Source organism: Ursus americanus, chromosome 13 (assembly GCF_024610735.1).
Source record: "Ursus americanus isolate L20-20 chromosome 13, mUrsAme1.1.p, whole genome shotgun sequence".
Taxonomy (NCBI): domain Eukaryota; kingdom Metazoa; phylum Chordata; class Mammalia; order Carnivora; family Ursidae; genus Ursus; species Ursus americanus.
In genome coordinates this window covers 34,833,445-34,846,552 of record NC_142139.1, presented here as the reverse complement: position 1 = coordinate 34,846,552, position 13,108 = coordinate 34,833,445, and the positions used below count along the sequence as shown (strand labels likewise).

Genomic DNA, 13,108 nt, shown 5'->3' with positions numbered 1-13,108 from the left:
GGGAGTGGGAGAGGAAGAAGCAGGCTCCAGCGGAGCAGGGAGCCTGATGCAAGGCTCAATCCCAGGACTGGGATCACGCCCTGAGCCGAAGGCAGACACTTAACGACTTAGCCACCCAGGTGCCCCAAATCAATAAAATCTTAGAAAAAAATTGTAAATTGCCCCAAGGTTACCCTTTATGCATCAAATTTTCAGGTAAATATTAATATACTTTGACTCATATTAGCATCATCTACATTTCATAATATAAATTTTTTTCTGAAAAAAAATTCAGTATTTTATAACTGCTTTTGTGCTACTCTAGTATTTTGTCATCCAACCTACCGCTAATAACCAAAAAGGTGAACGTATATGAACCTCATGGAGAAGGAATGGTCACCAAGCATGCATGTCAAGTGGGTTAAAAGAAAGTCCATAAATTATAGTGGAAGGAAAGAAAAACAGGTTAAAGTCTCTTTTTGTTTTTTTTCAGGGAAAATTTTGCCTTGCTTAGCCTTTCCCTGGTTTTACCTGAGTAACGGGATGCTAACATTTAGCAAGTACCGGTCCCAGCCACCGTTCCAACACTCGACATGAGTTGTAGTGGTGCCCTAGATGTCCCCCTCAGAGGATGAGGGCTCGACTGCCCGAGGAGTTACCTGCAGTCTGGCTTAGGAAGCATTATGTTTATGAAGTCCCACATGGGATTCTCGGGCTTCAGGAGCAGCTGAGGGCCACCATCTGCAAAAATGTAGAAGTCATACACGCTGCTTCACTTCTCAAAGTCCTTGTACTTTACTAATCTTTAGCCATAGTGTCATGATTTCCACAATGGCAATCTACTGGGTGAGTGTAACGTTACAATTGTTTTCATTGATTTTTCTTTTTTTTCTCTTTTTTTAAAAAGATTTTATTTATTTATTTGAGAGACAGACAGACAGACAGCGAGAGAGGGAACACAAGCAGGGGGAGTGGGAGAAGAAGAAGCAGGCTCCCAGCAGAGAAGCCTGATGCGGGGCTCGATCCCAGAATGCCGGGATCACGCCCTGAGCTGAAGGCAGACGCTTAATGACTGCGCCACCCAGGCGCCCCAGATTTTTCCTCTTGCTCTTTTTTCTTTTCCATATTACCGGTTAAACTGCATAAAGACTGAGTATCACATGCAGTTGTTTGTTAGCTTTTGTCTTCAGTGTACACAGGAGCTACCAGAGCGACACGTGCTCAGGGCAGGAAGTAAACAGCCACATTAGGGAGTGATTATAAAGACAGAATTCCTTGCTAGGTTGTCTTGTGATAGGTAATGTTAACTGCAGCTCTAACTGTACAAGTAATTGTAGTCAATTTAATGAAGTTTGGTACTGTTTTAGCAAAATGTCTGTCAATTTTGGAGCTCTGTTTAGAACAGAGCACCTTTTTACCTACCTACAGAAATTAATGGTAATTATGCTTTTGACAAAGACAAAATCAACCAAGGAGGGTTTTTTTCAGAAAAGAATTATTCTTTTAAGATAGGGGGAAACTAACTCACTTAATCCTTAAAACAACCCTAAGACATTAAATATTTTACTATTTAAATATTTATTTAGCACTTACTACGTCCAGGTATGGTGTGTCTATTAACTAAAATAGTCCTTTCAACAACTCTGGGTGGATGCCATTGTCAACCCCATTTAATAACGAGGAAACTGGGACACAGGGAGATTAAGCAGTTTGGCCAAACTCAAATTAAACTGACGCTAGTCTGTTTCATAGAACGACGAGCTGCCACGAGTAGCCATGTATACTATTCCCAATACCCACCAATTACTGGGTGTTAGCATTTTCCATACAGCCTCTCGTTTAATTATTCCGACAGCCCTGTAAAGTAGCTATTCTTTCCCGAATTTTAAATATAAGGAAACAGATGCATAAAAAAAGAGAAAAAATCCTGACCCAAATCATGTGGCTAGTTAGAACAGCTGAAATCTGACTACATACACCCAAGTCAACACCTATGATTTTGTCCAGGTCAAGGGTGTAGCGTGGCGGAATCACAGGTGGCACGGAAGGATGGCGTTGTCAAGCTTAACCAAAGGGAGCGTGTTTTTCTTTTTAAGGCCACAAACATTTTAGTCTACTATACAGCTTCCAGTTTAGCAAATGACAGAAATAAAGGTAAATGATATCTTGGAAATTGGTCTCTACATTAGAGCCAGTGGTACAATAACAACGTAAAGAGGACAAGGGGGGGGGTTTCTAATGCTTTTTACGACTATAACATTTAAAACTCAAACCGAGAAGAAATGTATAGCTAAGTGGAGGGCTAAGAAAAGCCACCCTTCTGCCACCTTCTTCATAATGCCGCGTGCACATGCTTCAACGCTACGTACGCGGCGCCATGAATGACAGGTTTGCCATTCCTTGTAGTAGTTTACTAAGGGAAATTATGAAATTCTTTCTCTGGAAGATTCCAAAAACAGTTTTTCATCCGGTTTAATGGTTGTCCTTTCTGAAAGTAGGTGAATTGACCGGATAATCTTTTGGTTTCTCCTAGTCCTCATATAAGATGTAGGTATGCCACTAACACAAATCCTTTAAAAAAAAAAAAGTTAGGGGGGCACCTGGGTGGCTCAGTCAGTTAAACGTGTGCCTTCAGCTCAGGTCATGATCCCAGGGTCCTGGGATCGAGCCTTGCATCGGGCTCCTTGCTCAGCAAGGAGCCTGTTTCTCCCTCTCCCTTTGCTGCTCTCAAGCTTGTGCTCGCTCTCTGTCAAATAAATAATTAAAATTAAAAATAAAGTTATGGAATGTTTGCTAAAATAATACTCAAGTAATTTACTTCCAGATAGGAGGGTAACAGGGAAAACTGACGTACTGTGTAAAATATTCTAAAGGATTCAGAATAGTATAGGTTTGAAATTTCTGGGAAGAAATTTTGTGCAATGAAGAAATTTTATGGTTAGAAATAATTTCATTCAAATGTACATACTTATAACTACCATCAAACAGTATAAATTATATTCAAAGAATTAACTACAGCAGGTACTTAAAGACAATCATAAAATATCGCAAGAGCATGATGGTAGTAACAAGACCATGAGAGAACATTCAACGTACATATAAGACTTGTACAGCTTCAGGTATTTGGAAGTAACAATAATAATAGCAAGCAGCCTCTGGGTATTTTGTATGTACCATCACGGTAGCAAAATGATTCTCCTGAGTTATCTCATTTATCCTCACCAACCCCATAAAGTTAACGCGTCAATTCCCTTTTAGCAGGGAAGAAAGTGAAACTTAGAGGTAGGTTATTTGTCCAAACTTAAACAGCTAACGAGTGACTTGACTGATCTATGTTTAAAGTTTAAACCCACACAGTTCAACCCCAGAGCCCAACCCTTGTGACATGCTTCCTCTGGAGAACAAAACTTGTTCCTCCTCTTCGGGAGTAAGGTAGATCTTTAAGATGCTAATATGAAGTCAAATGACCAAGGAGGAGGAGAGGCAAAAGGCGTTGATAATATTCAAACTGAAGAACCTTTGAATCATGGTGACCTCACTTGGGTCTTTTGAGGGTGTACTCCAACTCTTGGGGATTAATGGGCCACACTATTTGCAGCTGATTTCCCCCAGTTCCCTTTGGGCTCTCCTACCTATCACGGGGTGGGGGAGAGGGTCCACAAGTCTAGACAAGTAGACTAACTGTATTCACATCACTGCCCATGCCACTTGTTTTGTTACGTACATGGCCATTTCAGAAATTCCTAGCATTGTCTGCCACACTAAATATCAGTCGTGATTTTCAGCTCTTAGAAACCCATTGTGTATGATTCTGGCCTGCAGTAAGAATTCAGAAATGTGGCCCCTCTTGCTTACATTTTCTCTGGAAACTCAGAGCATACAGAATCACAGAAAACATTTCAAGGTACGTGAGCTTTTTCTGTTCTCTTCAGCTTTCTCTGCTTGTGACTGATGAGAAGGAACTATCCTGCCAGCTACCAGGCCAGGATGTAAGAACTGAAAGAAGTGGAAATCAGTAACATGTAACAGGTACCTTATAAATACCACCAAGGGCCTGACCTTTGCCAGTCATATCTAACATTCTTCGACTTTTCAAGCACGGTTCACAAACGAGGCCAAGGGCACCACAAAAGAATTACTGAAAATATAAGGATTCAAGTGATTTTTAATATTAAAATACTTTATGAAATTATATATAAAGTCATTGTATGGGATACATTTCCTTAGTCTCTGCTTTTAAAAGTTTTCAACAACACATCTGCTGCTAGTCCTGGCAACAGGGCCCCACTGAGAACCTTTTTTTCCAGAACAGGAATCTGTTCCTGGATGGTGGGATGGGTTCTGAAATGTTCTAACACGCCTTCCTGAATGAGATTCCACATCCAAACCTTCAGCTGCCTCTGCCGCTTGGCCGTCAGCTCCCCACTGGCGAGCATGAGGTCCCGGAACTCTTTCATTTTATCCCACATTTCAGTGATGCCCTCTCCGCTTCTGGCGGAGATACGAACTACCTATTGAAAAGGGAAGAACCAAAACCGTTTTACTTAAAATCATAGGAAACATCTTCATAAGGACTCTGACATTTGCCAACGAAGCCTTACAGTCTACGAAAACAGGGAAGTGAAAACGGAGACATTTTATCACTGTGTTGAAGTAAACTATACCCAGAAACAGACTAGAGTCAATCACTACGATTACTAACTACGTGCAGAAACAAGACACTGATAGCAGGTCAAAAGTTTTAGCCCAGAGGTTTATTTTGACTTAGGATTGCTCAGATGGTCTCCAGCGGCAGAGCGGATGAGCTGTGAGAGGGTCACGAGGATGAGAAGGGTAATGCTGGTTTCCCTGAGGCATGAGTGCTAGGAAATGAAACTACGTTGAGAAAAGTCCCATTCCCTGTGTCAAAGTTCCCTGATCCAGCAAGTGCCAAGAGCCGAACACCCAGGGTACCTGCATGGACCAGACGGCCCCACGCCCAGTGTAGACAATGTGACTGCAGGAGCCAGGGAGCGGGTGGTAACGGAGGTCATCGCTGCTCTCATTCGAGTGATTACAACTTACTCTTTAATATCAGACTGTCCTCTTGCACAGAAAGCTGCCCACATCAATATCAGCGTACCATTTATTACAGAACGTGGCTTTTTTTCTCCTTACTGAAAATAGCACCCAACAAGCATAATGGGAAAGGAAGCGATCACATCAAAAGTTTCTTCTCTCCTACTCAAACTCTAAGATAGAGAATCAAATCACTAATTGCACCATAATCTTAAGAAAGGTTCCTTTCAGAATGGATTTGCTATCACTTCCAAATGGCTCTAGTCAAGCATTAAGCAATCGAATCTATCCTCTCGCATCTAGTTTTTGACATCTCGTGGTTGAAGGATTATATTTAAAATCATGACTACCCACTCTGCCTTTGTCATAATTTTTAAAATTGTGATCTCACATCCAAGCAAAGATTGATTATATGTCTAGCTTGGGACTCGCATCCTCTCTCCTAATGCGCGGCCACTCAGGGTGAGAAATGCAGAACAGAGCGCAAGCTGACCTTTGGTCTCCAGACTTGTGAGCGTTTGCGGAGTAACTTCAGTGCGCTCACATACTCTGCCTGCATCCTTCGAGCTGGCACGATCAAGTCTCCGTCAGATTTCGTTACAGCCACCAGGTCTGCCACCTCAATTATACCTCTTTTGATACCCTGATTTGAAAAAGACAGCGATGCATCAGAAATACTTCATTCAATTATAGCAAAAACCGGGACACCAGTCAATGCTAAGACCTGGAGAGTCACACACTTCATTGACGTTTCCTCTGCATCCTCCCAGCCCTGGGTACCAGGAACCGCAATTACTCAGCAGAAATTATTCACAAAGCACCAGCTGTTGGGATTATGGAAGTCATCTATAAGATCTCTTCCAAATTTAGAGACTAGCATGAGAAGACGCATTCACAGTTAGAGGAAGTACATCATCAAGGCACAGCGTGAATGAGTGGCGGGACGCAATTCCGGCTGTCTCAGGATGGATTCTGCGTCTCACGAGCTAATGCTGCCGGATGCAAAACCACTCACCATTAAGTACTGAAAGAGAAAAAACACCTATCGCGAACATCTGCATTTCCAGAAACAAAATCTTTGAAGTTTTTCTTAAGGTTTATATTTTTTTTTCCAATTTGCATTTGAGGAAAAATAACCTGATAGCTAAAAATGCCCCAATCTCGGTACTACAAACCACCACACCACAGTGGTCTCTCTTGGCCGGAGATGTCCATGAACTCCGTTCACTCCCATGTGGCAGATGGAAAAATCTAAGTTGTATGATTAGCTCAAGGTCATGAATTCTACTACTATAAGTTGGGAAAAAACAGACAATGTGCCTTTGACTCAGGTATTTTAGCCAATATCAGTGCTATTTCTTTTCTTTTTTTTCCAGATTTTATTTATTTATTTGAGAGAGAGAGAGAGTGCATACTAGTGGAGGGAGGAGCAGAGTGAGAGGGAGAAGCAGGCTCCCCACTGAGCAGGAGCCCAATGTGGGGCTCGATCCCAGGACCCTGAGATCATGACCTGAGCTGAAGGCAGATGCTTTCCTGACTGAGCCACCCGGGTGCCCCCGAATGCCATTTCTTTTACCTACATTAATAGCAACTTAATTTGCAGAAACACTGGAAATTTGTACTTTCAGAGATGTATACCTTGTGTATACACAAAAGTCAACATACTCACCTGCAATTCATCTCCTCCTGCTGGTGGCAGCAGTAAAACCAACATGTCGACCATATCCGCAACGGCAAACTCCGCCTGGCCCACACCTGAAATTGGAAAGCACGACTGTACACTAAAATACTCATAGTGATTAGACCTTCTCAACCACCTTGACCTCCATTTCCTCCACTCGCACCCATAATCCCACGAGCAAGCTGGTCCCACTGGAAACACCCCACCTCTGAAGAACCTATTAAATGCACTGCCGTGCCTACGAGCACACCTGTGACCCTCCCCGCCTCTCTCCCTCGCTTGTTCCCAGTAGCCTTCGTGTTGGCTAAATGGAGACGTCCATTCTCTCCTCCCCCTCGCAGCTCTTTCTTGGCTTCCCTTTCATCAGTGAGCAGCTTGAACTGTGTGGGGTTCTAACCCTAGGCCACGCCTGTCAAGACTTTCAGCTTTCCGGCCTTGTCAGCCTCCTACGAGCCCTGCAACCCCCCACCCAGGCATCAGTCCGACGATCCGTGTTCCCTCTTCTGTAAGCACACTGGAGAAATGCCGCAGGAACAGGCACCACCGCAGGGTCATGGTGTCTCCCATCCGCTGCCCGCCCCGCACCGCCCGGTTAAAGCAATGTCCCCAAGCACGCTCAGTCAGCTGCTTCCCATTCCTCGCAGGGCTACTACAAACATTCACTGTGCCGTCATCTCCCTCAGGATGATGCCCATGGCGCCTACTCGGCAGGGAAATAAAGGCGAGGGCTCCCTCGGCGTCTCCCTCGCCCCCTCCACAGGTGAGCAGGTCCGAACACCAGCCCTGCTCACCGCCTCCTCTCCAGCCGCAGCGTAAGAAGTACTGCTGAGGATTCGCCTCTCTCTCCCTCCCACTTCCTCCGGGCCCTCGCTCTGCCTCACGTTTGACCTCTCCTTAGTCTACTGGCTCCCGTCCTTCAGCACCTCATAGAATTGTGCTCATGTCTTTCTCATCTGAAAACTAGAAAAACCAAGGAAAAAATAAGACAAAAACTCACAACCTCCTCCAATTATCACCATATGTCTCACTTTCTCTTTATAGCTAAATGTCTAGGAAAAAAATCAATGTATGCTCATTTGTCTTCACTTCATTACTTCACATTAATTTCAATCCACTTAAATCTGACTTCCATATCACACGCTCCACTGAAACGCCTCTCAAGATTCTGTCCTTCGGTGGGGTGTCCATTCCATATTTACTCTTCCCCCTTTCCTTACCCCAGTGTTGTTAGGAGCACTGATGTACCAGGTGAAAGCCCACAGTCACCAGACCCAATTTCCGCCAGAGATGATTAATGAGGAAAGCAAAATTCACCAGATGGGGTTTCCAGGAAAATTCTTTAAAGAGGGCTAATCCAGCCAGGAGGTACACCTCTTCTGCTTACCCCACTCCCCTCCTTCCTTACCCTCCCTCTTCCCTCCTCCTCCTGCCTGGAATGTGGATGTGATGGTTAGAGCTTCATCAGCCGTCTTTTCACCAAGAGCAACCCTGGGGATGGAAACTAAGTACTAAGAATGGAGAGCGGACACAGAAGCCTGGGACACTGAGGGCACTGTGGAACCACCAGGCCTGCTCGGGACTGCCTGCCTCTGGGCTTCTGTTTACAAAAAAATAAACCACTTTCTGTTTGAGTCAGTTATTTCGAGTCTCTGGGACAAGCAGTCAAATGCACCTTACAGCCAATGCACTTGGTTTTTACAGTCCTCTTCTCCCTTGATTCTCCTACTACCACACAGGCAACTCTTCCTCCATCCAACTCCATGGTGGCGTTTCTGGTCTCCAGCCCCATCTCTCTTCCCCCCATGCGTCCCCAAACTCTATGCGCTAAGTATCCTGAGCAAACCGCGGTTCTGTAAATGGGCCATATCCTCTCACTCTCTTTATTTAACTCCAATTCCTCCTTCAACACCGAGCTCAACTGTCACCTCCTCCTGGAAGTCTTCCCTGATCCCTCAAACCTCAGTCAGGTTGTGTCACAAACATTTATCACTCAGTAACAGTAGATTGTCTTGCCGCAAGCCTGTGAATTTCTTGGGGTTTCTGTTTCAGTATTTTCATTGTGTATAACTATGTACTAGGGATATAAAGATTAAATAAAATATGGCCCTGTATTAAAGAGGTACCCAACTACATGAATTTTCTTAGCGAGTATTACAGACATGTGAAATGTGCTTACACACAACAGGTGTTAAGTTAATGTGTTGTTTCCAATGCTTACAGTTCTCCTCTGGCATTTACAACATACCACTCCTGTATAACAGTTCTCCAGATACATGGCTTTTCTTTAAAGGTCATGATTAGAGCCTGTATTTTCATATCTCCTATAGAACCCGAGATATCTTGTATTTAATTATACCTTTAGTAAACATATACTGAATGAACAAAATGATACTAGTTGTCACTCATCTTCATTTAGCATTCGTTACAATCGTACTTTATTGTTATGAAATAGAAAATCACACTCACCTACGGTTTCAACAAGAATGATGTCATATCCCCCTCCTTCACACAACAGAATAGCTTCATTTGTGGTCCTTGTCACACCTCCTAAAGTACCGCTGGTAGGAGATGGCCTGATGTACGCATTCATATCTCTTGATAACTCTATCATTCGGGTTTTGTCACCTAAGAGTGACCCTAAAACACAGAGTTACATTTTCTAATCATGGAACACCTATAAGGGCCAATTATCAATCAGCTAATTCCCAAGTGAAGTGCTTTACGACATTTCTGCCCAAATCTCAAAATTATTTCATATGATTGAGCTCTAGTGCGACACAGTGTGTATGATGCCAAATTGATCCTTTTAACATTTCAAGCCCCTCAAAATGTATAATGGCTTTCCACTGACTAGAGGTTCAAATCCAGATTCTTCAGCCTAGCACTAAAGGCCCTCAGAATGTAGCCCTACCTTACCTGTCCAATTTCAGCTTCCACTAGTCCCCAAATGAATCTTCCATGCCAGCCAGGATGGTTTCTTTACCGTCATCTTAACATTGTTGTCTTTATGGTTTTCCGCTGGGGATGAGTTTGCCCCCAGAGGAAATCTGCCAATATCTAGAGAGATTTTTCCTTGTCACAACTGGGGGTAGGATGCTACTGGCATCTGGTGGGTAGAGGCCAAGGACACTGCTAAGCATCCTTCAATGTCAGGAAGCTGCCCAGAACAAAGAGTGTCATATGAGCCAAGGTTGAGAAACTCTGCTTTAAGAGAAGTTCCTGGGGCGCCTGGGTGGCTCAGTCGTTAAGGATCTGCCTTTGCCCAGGTCATGATCCCAGCGTTCTGGAATTGAGCCGGCATCAGGCTCCCTGCTCAGCGGGAAGCCTGCTTCTCCCTCTCCCTCTGCCCCGGCTTGTGTTCCCTCTCTCACTGCCTCTCTCTCTGTCAAATAAATAAATAAAATCTTTAAAAAAAAAAAAAAAGAAGTTCCTTGCCCATGGAACCATGTCTTACATATTCTATAATGAGTGCTTATTCACAGTAGGCAATTAAAAAATTTTTTAAAAAGATCTTATTTATTCATTTGAGAGAAAGAACATGAGCAGGGGGGAGGGGCAGAGGGAGAAGCAGACTCCCCTGTTGAGCAGGGAGCCCAACGCAGGGCTGGATCCCAGGACCCCAAGATCATGACCTGAGCAGAAGGTAGACACTTAACTGACTGAGCCACCCGAGCACCCTGTCATTTAATTTAATACCTACGGAATAGAACTAGTGATGTTCCAGGGCTTACTGCAGTAGTTTGGCAAATATCACTACTTGCAAATTCTAGAAGACTAAAAGCCCTGGAACTATTGAAATTACCTCAAACTTTAACTTTCCTTTAGCCATATAACAACATTTGAAGGTGTAGTACTATTCTAATCCGAATTTTAATTTTCCCTCTGCCTAAGAGCACACTTTTCCACATAAAGTTGATGCTAAACATTGAGAAGTTCCGTAAAGATATGATCTTTTCCCTCATGATTCCAGTTTAGAGTTCTTATAGGTTCTAATTCTAGAGCAGACACCTACCACGTATCCCAACTACCTTATTTACTGCACACAAAACTTTTTTCTAAAGTAATTTTCGGCATGACATCATCTCTGTGTAAGTCAACAATCTGCCAAAGCTGTACTTTAAATTATTATCCTATAGATCTTCACACACTGAACTAAACATTATGAAATCACTCTCCCATCTCACTGTCCTAGCCAGTGAGCCCCAAACTGTCCGCTGTAGATCCTTAGAGAGGTCTCCAAGCTACTGCAGGGGGTCTGTGAATCCGAAGCACAAGGACTGACTATAGGCCGAAAAAGTAATGCTTCTTAACTTTCGCATCATGCTGTTTTTCAAATGTATGGTACTGTAGCAATAATAAAGTAGAAATGGACACTTACAGTGTCCTGTTAATCCACACGTATTTTTTTCTTTCAAAGCATATATACATATATATAATTTTTTTTTTTACCTGAGGAAGGGGCCTTTGTTTTTAGTTTAAGAATTAAGAACCACATGGCTTTGCAACTTTAATCAGGCTATCTTGTCACTGTATCTGCCATTACTATCTCATTCTTTTGCTATTGCAAGTATTCTAGAATATTACGAAGGTAAGAGAAAAAAATTCTTCTCACCTGTATGAAAATGAGAGCCACTATAAAAAAATTCTTTGTTCAAGTCCTTACTTTTAACAAAGAAAGTTCTTAGAATGTAAATAATACATTGACCTGGCTTTAATCTTGAAGCTTGTGAGTATAATTTTATTTTATGGTTAATATTTTTATTATTGTGAATCAAAAACTGTGCCTGTTCTCAGCTAAAATTCTCAACGGGTGGTAATAGGAATTGTCCACCTCTCTATTGACCTAAAGCCCTTGAAATATGATTATATCATCTCTATTTTTTTTAGCATGAAACTCACAGTATGCAAACCAAACACTTCCACAAAGTGCCCTGTATTTTCCCCTCACAACACACATTACATTGTAATGGCCTGTGCTTACATGTCTGTTTCCCTCATTAGACATAAAGCTCCATAAGGCCAAGAGGACTGTGTCTCAGTCACCATTACAAGACGCAGTGCCTTCCTTGTACAATGCCTCGCCTATAGCAGACATTCAAATACTCGTTAAATGCATAACTGCAACGTGAGAGGGGTAAGGGAAGAAAAAACTTTACTGAGTATTTATATGGTATGCTTTATGTTCTCCTTAAATAACTCATTGGGGAAACGAAGTTTATTCATTTTCTCTCTCATGAGCTGCAAATTAAACTTGGAGTCACCGTGTGCCCTCAAACCAGTAAGTAGTTGCTGAGCCCGAGATGTGACACACCACACTAAGGGCTGTAGGGGGAACAGCCATATATTACATGGTCCCTCTAAGAGCCTTCTGTTTCACTGAACATGTACTATGAACAGGTGACAAGTTCTAAAGAGGAATAAGATTTTCTTTTAAGCTTAAGAGATTTACAACAATAAGAAGCAGCGAATGAGGAGATGGACCCATTTTCTGAACTGCGTAGGGGCTGACACAGCCAGGAAAAAAACAACAGGAGGGAAGAGGGCCTAGTGTCAGCTGTGACAGACAAAAAGCAGAAATCTGCTTTTGATTTTCTTCAGCTTCTGGCACCCATTTTCCTAGTTTTCTAAGTACCCATGCTCCTCCTGGGCTACCCACAAACTAAGGAGCCCAAGGCCCCAAGCTACCTCCCTCAATCTCCACCTTGCCCCCCAAACTCCCTTCTTCCAGGGACATCAAACTCAGTGAGAGGTTAGAAGTCACTGGACTGTGCAGATTCCCATTAAATTATAAGAGAGCCCTACGACCCCTGCTCTGCAATTAAAAAAAAAATCAGCAATACTCACCACCGCTGGTACAAGAAGAAGGGTCCACAGCTAGCACAGATAATTTGTGCCCTCTCTCAGTAAGCATTTTTCCAAAATACTCTATAAAGGTTGATTTTCCAGCACCAGGGGGCCCAGACAATCCTACAGTAGAGAGAGACCTTCTAATTTAATGAAAGAAATGAGATCAGCACTATGATGAGTTCTATTCAAATATTAGATTACCTTCTATTTCTCTTAATGTATTAAAACCATCATTAATATATTTTAATTTTTCCTAAAGTAAATGAAAAACGATTTATTTATCTAGTTCCTGAGTGTAGGGATATAGGAAAACAATTCTGAGTTCTGTATGTTCTCCGAATTCACTTCGTAAACTTACAAAATATGATCTGCCTTTTTACTATAATATAGATCTTTCTGGACAGACTTCATTGCCTATGTTGTTAATGTGCTGGATTTCCACATCTGCCCACCTCTCATCATGATCAGTAATCACTCCACCTACTCCAATGCTGGACACTTGGTCTTCCCATTGGAAAGACAACTCACTACTCTAGAAATTCC

At 42.7% G+C, this 13,108-nt stretch overlaps 1 protein-coding gene across 1 annotated transcript in view; it reads right to left on the bottom strand.

Annotated features, from left to right (window-relative positions):
• Nucleotides 1-4,124: 4,124 nt before the first annotated feature.
• The window catches only part of MMAA (metabolism of cobalamin associated A), a 19,986-nt gene continuing 11,002 nt past the window's right edge, over nucleotides 4,125-13,108 (bottom strand). Inside the window, exons 3-7 of the mRNA XM_045798889.2 lie at nucleotides 12,563-12,685; nucleotides 9,185-9,355; nucleotides 6,707-6,792; nucleotides 5,531-5,680; nucleotides 4,125-4,490 (exon numbers count right to left, since the gene is read on the bottom strand). Of these exons, the coding sequence (XP_045654845.2) occupies nucleotides 4,203-4,490; nucleotides 5,531-5,680; nucleotides 6,707-6,792; nucleotides 9,185-9,355; nucleotides 12,563-12,685 (818 nt within the window). The 3' untranslated portion in view covers nucleotides 4,125-4,202. The remainder of the gene's footprint in view (nucleotides 4,491-5,530; nucleotides 5,681-6,706; nucleotides 6,793-9,184; nucleotides 9,356-12,562; nucleotides 12,686-13,108) is intronic.